Source organism: Grammomys surdaster, unplaced genomic scaffold (genome assembly GCF_004785775.1).
Source record: "Grammomys surdaster isolate TR1022 unplaced genomic scaffold, NIH_TR_1.0 126546, whole genome shotgun sequence".
Taxonomy (NCBI): domain Eukaryota; kingdom Metazoa; phylum Chordata; class Mammalia; order Rodentia; family Muridae; genus Grammomys; species Grammomys surdaster.
The window spans coordinates 2,113,935-2,123,711 of record NW_021621338.1 but is presented as its reverse complement, the minus strand read 5'-3'; the positions used below and the strand labels follow the sequence as shown (position 1 = coordinate 2,123,711).

General features: G+C 43.3%; 1 protein-coding gene across 3 annotated transcripts in view; it reads right to left on the bottom strand.

The window, feature by feature from the left end:
* The window catches only part of Xrcc5 (X-ray repair cross complementing 5), a 98,070-nt gene that overhangs the window by 39,748 nt on the left and 48,545 nt on the right, over positions 1-9,777 (bottom strand). For all 3 annotated transcript variants that reach the window (XM_028760676.1, XM_028760678.1, XM_028760677.1), the window contains exons 15-16: positions 8,435-8,528; positions 5,851-5,920 (exon numbers count right to left, since the gene is read on the bottom strand). In XM_028760676.1, coding sequence (XP_028616509.1) covers positions 5,851-5,920; positions 8,435-8,528 — 164 coding nt within the window. The remainder of the gene's footprint in view (positions 1-5,850; positions 5,921-8,434; positions 8,529-9,777) is intronic.

Below are 9,777 nucleotides of genomic sequence, written 5' to 3'. Positions count from 1 at the left end.
GGGGAGAGAGGGAGAGAGGGAGAGAGGGAGAGAGGGAGAGAGGGAGAGAGGGAGAGAGGGAGAGAGGGAGAGAGGGAGAGAGGGAGAGGGAGAGAGGGAGAGAGAGAGAGAGAGAGAGAGAGAGAGAGAGAGAGAGAGATTACAAGGCTCAAAGATCCACAGTTCAGAATTGACTCATAGCCAAAAAATAACATATAAGTTTCTGTGAAAATGAAACAGTGCAATAGCACACAAAAACAGAATGGAAAAATGGATCTACTGAGCTTTGGTGGATAATATAATTTCATTACCACTCGATTACTGCATATTTTACTTAGTGCCAGAAAAACTTGGGAAAATTAATTTTACAAAGCATCTCTTAAATTTAAGAGAATTTTTTTTAAAGGAAAACATACAAAGGCAGTGAGGAAGGGGGACACAGAGACCTGGGGATGAGATCTGATCTTAAGAAACTTAAGGAAATCGGGTTAGGGGTATTGAGAAAAGTTTGGAAGCTAAAGAGCAAACTGAGTGTCTTCTATCAAATGGGCACGATGCATCGTTCTTCACTTACACATAAAGCAGTGTCAAACCAACAGCAGAGGACATGATCTGTACCATTTCTACCTGGGATGCCATGACACTTTTTTTTTTAAGCCAGGTCATTTTCATGAAAATTCAATTTGGTAGACTGGAGTTCCTGTCACTACGCAGAAGCCTAATAGAACACAGACCGTATAATCTACGTGGCAAAAGCTAGATCCAGGGATGAGAAAGTCATCTCATTATTAAATAAGTTCCATTCCAGCCTATTAGCTGTCTCCACATGTCTATCTTTTCTGACAGGAAGAGCCTAGATCTTCCACCTAATGTCCCATATTCATAGTCCATAGGTGGAATTTAACAGTTCAGACACATCTCGGTCACATGGGAATTGGGGTCATAACTAAAGTTGTGTAGCTATTCTTTCTCCTCTGTCTTGCTGTCTACCATTAGACCATGTCAGCAGTCTTTCTAAGTAAAGTAGAGAAGGAATTAGAAATCTGTGGTATCCTTCAGTAGACACCCTAATGGCTGGGTTGAGGAAGACATTCAAACAAGTAGAAAGATTTGATTTGAGGAGCCTCAGAGGTAATAAACCATAGATGATAGCAGCCCCCTTATGAACAGCATGAATGAACAGGGAAATGAGCAGACTTTCACAACTGAAGGATGCTATTATGTATGTGGTCATTGTTGAACAACTTCACCATTGTAAAACTGGTGACAGAGTGGCAGGGGGAACAGTGAAGAAGGGACTCACTAGAAAGCTATCTGAGAAAGCATTAACCACAGCTCCCAGAAGGCCCAGAAGCCAAGAGTGTGCTCTGTCTCCTACCTGCCAACACAATTAGAACATGAATTATCATCTTCATACTGAAAACGAGGAGATAAGGAAATGTGTAGCTGTCTACTGTGGACAGCTAACACCAGAAGATGGCATGACCGAGCTCTTGGTGGACCTATGCTGCAAGTGGGCAGGACAGAAGGGAAGGACTCCCACATTTTAGCCAGTGATATGGTCAGTACTACCTAAGTAATATTATCAACAATCTACTGTTAGTTAAACTTTTGTCCAATCAATTAAAAAACGGGAAGGACTTCCTCCTCCCCTTGCCCAGACAGAGGTCTCTTGCAGGGATAAAGCAGATCACTACTAGGGAGGGTGCTTCAAATCTGGAGAGTACACTTTCCTAGGCAAGGAAGTGCAAGTCTTGGATTACCAAGACCCTCGGTAGACAGATACTCAAGCAGAAGAATAAAAGCCATCAAGAAATGAGCAGACAAAACTTTTAAAGTAGGAGGCAAGAGTAGTGTGTGTGAAAGAGGAGCCAAGCGGGAGTCAGAAAGCACCAGTTAACAATCTGGGCAGGTCTAGTCTGGGGACAGCCTGGGGAGCTGTGATTCACCACACCCTAGGTGGAAGTACGGAGGACACTCACTGTCACAATGTGGGGAAAAATAGAGGCCGCAGCAGTGGAGTCCCGGAGGCTTCCACGCGCTGCGGGTCCCACATGTAGGAGGAACATCTAATGTTCCAGCAGCCTGGAGGCTTTGGTGGTGGCAGGCCCCAATGACACAAGGAAGTTCTTGGTTCTAAAAGGGTTTATTGTCGTGGCGGATGGTGGATGAATCTGGAAGTACCCCCGTAAAACTCAGGCCAGTCCCGAGTTAAATAGGAAGGGAGAAAGGGGGAGGATATGGGGAGGCATCCTTAATTTGCTCTGCCCTCTGGCCTTCATCAGTATGTAAATCCCTAGGGCCTGAGGCCTCTAGTCATGCCCTCTATCTGTGCACTTTGGCAGGGGCTGTCTGGCCTATGTAACTGAACAATGTAATTCTATGGAGACTAGACTGCTTTTCAGGACCCTGGGTTCTGGGGGCACTCTGAACTCCTGCCGGTTCTCACGTAGTCTCCAGGTTCTAGGCAACTGCCCAGCCATGACCCAGAATACCCTTACACAGTCCCACATCACAACATTGGGAGTGTCACACCAAAAGTAAAAGAATATTGTGATTGAAAGGCCCATCATAGATGTATGGTTTTAGATATGTGACATAGTATGTAGGAAGTAGGAAAAGGGTCACCGAAATAGCTTAGCGGGTTAAGTGGCTTGCTGCCAGGCCTGATGACCTGAGTTGGATTCTGGAAATCCATATAACAGAAAGAGAAAAACAACTGCTACAAGATGTCTTCTGGTGCGCGCACACACACACACACACACACACACACACGTATGCACATGTGCACATGCACAAAATAAATGCAATTTTTAAAATTAAATGTAAGAAAAAAGGTTGTTAGGAAAACAGGGAAGCAATTTGGCAAAATAGAAAAATTTAGTATGTGAATGAGGCTTGTGTTCAAGTCCCTGCGTGATTTTTAGAGCGGTCCATCTCTTCTAATGTGACATTGTTTTTCATCAGCAAAATGGATATAACCATACCTCTTACAACCTAGATGCCATGTGGTCTGTTTGCCTTGTTAATGCCTAAGACTGATCCAAACCCTATCGCTGTGGCTCAGGGGAACTATATTTTCCTAAAATGGAAGATATTCTCTGGAACGTTCTGTCTCATGTTCTCATTAAACTTTGGTCTCCTGTACACTGAGAATACCTCTGCCTGGGTGGAAGTAATTCCAGACATCAACTTCCCCCTTCACCAGTGTCATCCAGTATAGCACATAAACCCTGCAGTGCCAGCCATAGTTTCGACCATCGGGGTTTTGTGGTTATCACATGGGAACCCGTGATGAAAACCACAGACATGCCCATGGGTTAATCCACTTTCCGTTCCTCTCACCTCTTCTCATCCCTCCTCTCTAAGACCAGCTCTGGGATTGCTACCTTCTTCTTTTTTTTTTTTTTTGATGTTTTTGTTTGTTTGTTTGTTTGCTTAATGTATGTGAATACACTGTAGCTGTCATCAAACACACCAGGAATCCCATTACAAACTGCCGTGAGCCACCATATGGGTGCTGGGAATTGAACTCAGGACCTCTGGATGAGCAGTCAGTGCTCTTACCCAGAATTTCTACCTTCTAAGCAGCTATGCATTTCCCTTCTTCTGAAGCCTTGGCAATGACTGATGACCAAGCCCAGGGACAAGGACTCATTTTCTGCTCTTAACACCCACCCAAGTGTTTCCTGAATAAATACAACCCTCTTAAACACCCCTATAAAGTTCTAACATTTTCTCTATATGACTCCAGGATAGCTGTACCAGATATACTAGGACAGCGAGTGCTAGGATAAAATGCTAGCCCAGTGTTCCCTACACTGGATACACCAAATAACTAGGAGGTACCACACAGTGGTGATCATAGCTATATTTAGTCCCTGAAGAGACCATCCCGCAGAAATCTGGAAGACCAGCCACTTCCAGAGGAGGGCACTGGAAACTGACTGACCAGACAATAAGCAATTAAAAGCTAAGATTTAAATCTTTCTCTAAAGATATAATAAACATGCCAGAAGTGTTAGCTCACTCCTTTTAATACAGGCACTTGGGAGGTAGAGGCAGGTGAATCTCAGTAAGTTAGAGGCCAACCCGGTCTACAGAGTTAGAGCCCAACCTGGTCTACAGAGTGAATTTTAGGCCACAGAAGATTACACACTGAGACCCTGTCTTTAAAAAAAAAAAAAAAAAAAAAAAAAGACAAAAAAAACCTATACACACACACACATACAACTGACAACATGGTCCTCTGATTTATCTGGCCTCCAAACACAAAGTCACTCTAAACATCCCTTCCCCACTGATGATGTCAATTCATGAAAGAAAAAAAAGGAGATGGGAGATGGCAATCTTCCTGCCTCTGCTTGCCAAACCCTGGGATCCACACCCAGTGACAGACGATGTCTGAGGCGCTGTTCTGCCATTCCTCCTGAAACTATGCCCAGATTTCTAGATATCCTTCTGTTTAGATGAAGGGGCATTTTGTTTTGTTTTGTTTTGTTTTGGGGGGGGGGGGTTGCTTGTTTGGGTAGCCTTGGCTGTCCTGGAACTAGCTCTGTAGACCATGCTGGCCTCAAGCTCAGAGATCCATTTGCCTCCAACTGATGGAATTAAAGGCATTAGCCATCAGGACCAGTTTAGATGAAGGTTTCTTTTGTCTTAAAACTCAAAGGCTTTTTTCCTATATAGTAATACTTAACAAAATGAAAGCCTCTTCCTTGTCTCAAATGTAGAAGATACACAGACCTTTCTGCCCTCAGGTCATCAGACCACAGGCTGGTCATTCTCAGGAAATGATCATGCACTTGGCTTCTGGTGTGCCTGCTAATGAAATCTGACCTGGTGAGTGTTGGTGCCTTCTGAGGCTTTGTACATCATGCTTGTCTTTGGACAATAACACTGCAAGTCCAGTTGTCGTGTCAGACCCCAGACTACAGCCCTGTGTTCGGGAGTAGTGGTGCTTAAGATTCAGTTTTGCACTAAAAAGCTGCCATGTTGGAAGAGATTTCTATGCATACATGAAGATAAACACGCATAAATAAGGCAACTCATAAACAACTTGACTCTAGGTAGCAAAAATGAATGTCCAGAATGACCATAAAAACAGCTGGGTGTGGTGACACACACCTTTAATCCCAACACTCGGGAGGCAGAGGCAGGCAGATCTCTGAATTTGAGGCCAGCCTACTCTACAGATCAAATTCCAGAACCGCCAGGGCTATCCAGAAAAACCCTGTCTCACACAAACAAACAAACGAGAAAAGAATACAAAGAAACCTAAAGGCTTACTAACTGCTGTTTGCTGCTGTTCCAAAAGTAAATTACATGAACAATAACGTAATCACATGAACATCACTGGTCACTGAGCTTCCATTCATCTCTGTAAAGTATTTTGACAGGAACCACAACCTGAATGGAGTTACCAGTATATATGCTAAGGAAAGATCAGGACAAAGCCAGTGAGAAGAATCCAGCCTACAAGCAGTAGCAACATCCTTCTGAGACTGTACAGATGAGGCCTAGGTAAGAATTGTATTTCAAAAGATAGAAAGGTGGGAATCTATCTCATTCACAGGACACCAAAGAACTTCAAGGAGGAGGAAATAAAAGTTCCATAGTTCTGATCCAAATCTTCTGGAATAGGGAGACTGGCACCACAGTCTCATCTCTGTTTGGCCGGCCAATCTGTGCTGTGTTGACCACCCCCACCCCACTGTCAACTCAGTAAGCCCTGGCAAGCAGCACAGATCAGCCCATAAGACCAATGCTGAGAAAGCATTGCAGCAGAACGCCACAGCTCCTAATCCAGACCTTAAGTCAATTAGACTATCTACCTTCTCTTAAACACCAAGTGAGTGGCGTGCCTCTTACCTTCCTCAAAGCTGGCAATCTTCTGTCTTACTAGAACACGGAAGTTTTCAACAGGATTCACACTTCCAACCTAGAACAGACCTATGGATCACACACTTGCAGTTCACTTCGCATTCTGGCAATATCCTACATCTTCATTCCATTCCCATTGCTGTGGTAAAACACCAACAAAAAGAGCTTCCAGGAGAAAGGGTTATTTTACTCACAGTTCTGGGTTATAGTCCATCACAGCAGAGAAGTCACAGTGGAAGAAGCGTGAGGTTTGCTCATATCATATCCATCAACAGGAAGAGAGCAATGAATGAATGTGTGCATGGTAGTCCCAAACTTCTAAACTGCAGAATCCCCTTCCTAGGGTGTGGTGCCACCTACAGTGGGTAAGTCTTCCCAGCTCGATTAATCTAAGCAAGATAATGCCCCACAGATATGCCCACAGGCCAACCTGGTCTAGATAGTTGCTCAGTGTGACTCAACTCCCAGATGATTCTAGATTATGTCAAGTTGACAGTTATAACTAACCATCAAACCTCAGGCAAGATAGAGGGTTAATACAGTAAGTGTGTTCTTAAAGACAAAAAGGAAGGCCTTTCTATCATTTTGATTTCCAGGACTCTCTTAAAAACTAGAAGACTCAGGGGTGGGCAAGACTGAACTCAGAGCATTGACAGTAAAAAAGAGAAAACCAATTCCTCCATGTTGTCTTATTTCTACATGTAGCATTCATATATGTATGTATGCACACGTGTACACATACAGAAACATCAATTAAAAAAAAGAAACTAGAAAATCCAAGCTGTTACTCAGTTGCCCTGTCTCTTTTCACTTGACTTTCGGCATTCAAGGTGACTTATCTCCAGAAGAGTCAAAAGTATTACAATCTAAGCCACTAGCCAGCCCAGCTTGAAGGCTTTATGTGGTAAAGACCACCTGTACATTCTGATCCCAAACCAATTAGGAAAGGGAGATGCTGTAGTGTGAGGTCACACTAAGTAAGTCCCCCTTACGGTGACATGAGCAACAAGAGTACAATGTTTGACCTACTGAACTGCGGTTTCCTTGTCTGGGTTTGGGATTTTTGTGGGGGACGGGGAGAGTGCTGCTACCAGCCCTTTGGCATTGAAGTTTTGGTAGAACACATAAATACGTCCATACAGAACATATCATTTTTTTAAAAAAACAGATCATATATAAACATATAAAGCAATGCAACTCCCTGTCACACTTTCTGATCACACCTCTGTCTTTAATCCAAATTAATGTGGACCCTAACACAGCCTCTGCAGCACTCAGCTCTGTGAGGAGGAGACACAGTGCTCCTGTGAGTGTCAGTAAACTTTACAAGAGAGTGTACTGTTTCAGTTTTGCTTGGAACTAAGCACAGGAAGTTCTCAGAGCACCGGATCCTGAATTCCCAATACTCCAGAGGATCCCCACCGCGTCCTAACCACTGTTGAGATGGTTAATTTTTCCAAGAGATTTCTGTTTGACTTTGCTAACAGGGAAATGCTAAGATATGTTGATTCAAAACAATGTTGCACATAAAGTAATACACTCAAGTTCCAAAAACCTTCTCTTCAAATGAAGCTCTCAGTATCAAAGGGAATTTGATTTGGAAAGTCCTAATCAAGTTCTATTTTGAAGAAGTTTTTGTGGTTTGTGTTTTTGATTTGTTTTATTGTTTTTAAATTACGTATGTGTAACTGTGTGTGGGCTTGTGCAGGTACCATGAGTGCAGGTACCAGAGAAAGCCAGAGGTGTTTGTAGCCACGAGCTTTTTACCCAGCCTCTTCGTTCCCAGAATAACGACTCTGAGAGTTAATATTCATTACAGTGCTTGGGCTTGTTCCCTGACTAGCTTGTAGCTTATATAACCCATTTATTTTAGTCTCTGTCTGCCACATGGCTCTCTCCTTGGTTACCTCTCCTCGGTTTCATCCATCCATCTCCTTCCAGTCCAATGAGAAATCTCCCCCTCTTGACTCTTTCCCTGAATCCTATCTCTCTCTGCCAAATGTCCCACCTTCTAGTTCCTGCTTCAGCTAATAGGCCATCAGCTTTTTATTGACAAGTGATGCTTCCACTCAGTGTACAGGATATAAGAGATTCTCTCTACAAGTGTTGGATCCCCTGGAGCTGGAGATACAAGAGGCTGTGAACCAGCCCATGTGGGTGCTGAGGACTAAACTTGGGTACTTTCAACTATCAGAGCCATCTCTCCAGACTCTGAAGCATCACATTACAAGAAGACAGGAAGGGTCTACTTACTTCAGTTTTATGTATTTGGGCATATCATTAGCCATCCCCCTTTTAATCCTATCATCTGGACCCAATGGAAAATGGCAAAATGAAGGCATTCTCTAGTCTATATCTTATTCAGAGATCTGCTCACTATAATCCAACACACAATTCTATATGTCATTCACTATTGTTAATTACTTCCAGAAATAAAGGAAGACTGTGGGTTGGGCCTATATGGTTCATATACAGAGAGGACCAGATTGAGTGGTATGTCAGCAGATTCATTGAGCCCAAGCCTTGGTCTTCCTATGGAGGAAGAGAGGGACACTGGAAAAGCTCAGTTTACCTTGGTGACATTCCCTTCTGCCAGGCTGGAGATGCTGATGTGACCTTCTTCTTTCTCAGTCTTGTATTTCTTAGCAGCAGGCCCCTCTTCATGACTAGAAAGGAAAGAAACAGCTGTTTCCCCCTTATAACAAAATAGAAATACAATAGCTAAGATATTGTATGTGAAAAGTATAGCATTATCTTCACTCTGTAGACTAGGCTGGCCTCGACCTCAGAAACCCGCCTGCCTCTGTCTCCCAAGTGCTGGGATTAAAGGCATGCACCACCACTGCCCGGCCTAGCATTATCTTCAAAGCATCAAAAGTAAAGATACATAACGGCTAGATATTCTATCCAAATAGCGTGCGCCTCCTCTCTGCCTTGGGGCCCCGACAGGAGGCCTTGGAGTAATGTGGGCTCTGTGTTGCAGCAATGCAGAAGTCAGCAGCAGCTGCTGCCATCAGAAGCTGAATGTTAACTAAGAAATTCATCTGTCCATCAGGCATCCTCCTGGTCCCCCTCTCAGAATCCAGAGCCATAGCTTTTCATGTACATACACGAGCACTGTGTCTGAAAGCCCATCTTTTCCATTGTACCAATCTATGTAAGATCTCTATAATAAAGATCTTCTAATTAAACGTGTCAAAACTTACTAGACAATCACAACTTTAAGTTTTAAATTTTTTTTTAAAGTAAACCTTTTAATCTGCTTTCTTATGGCTCTGGTTTTATTTGAGTACAGTGCTAACAATGCTCAAAAGCATCTGTATGTCAAAAAAAAGATGACTCCAAGAAAGGCCATCAAATATCTTGTCTCAAGTAACAGGCTGGCTTTCCTAACATGTTGGTTTCAGAGGCATGGGGATGCTAAGGTACTTAAAGGAGAAAAAAAAAAATCCAACCCAAAGATGCTGCTCATCATCTCCCTCACACAGTGAAACACAAAGATATGAAGAATTTCTCCTAGAAAAAATATTAGGCCAAGGGCAGCCATTGAGAAACAACTGAAATATTATTAACTAAGAAATTCCTGCCGGGCGGTGGTGGCGCACGCCTTTAATCCCAGCACTTGGGAGGCAGAGGCAGGCGGATTTCTGAGTTTGAGAGTTCGAGGCTAGCCTGGTCTAAGAGTGAGTTCCAGGACAGCCAGGGCTACACAGAGAAACCCTGTCTCGAAAAAACCAAAAAAAAAAAAAGAAAAAAAAGAAATTCCTAACTATGGTCTAGCTTGGATTAATTAAGTCAGTAAAGAACCTTGTCTTGCAAGCAAAAGGACCTGAGTTCAATTCCCAGAACCCATGGCAGAGTGAGACAAAGGGAGTATGTGTGTGTGTGTGTGTGTGTGTGTGTGTGTGTGTGTGT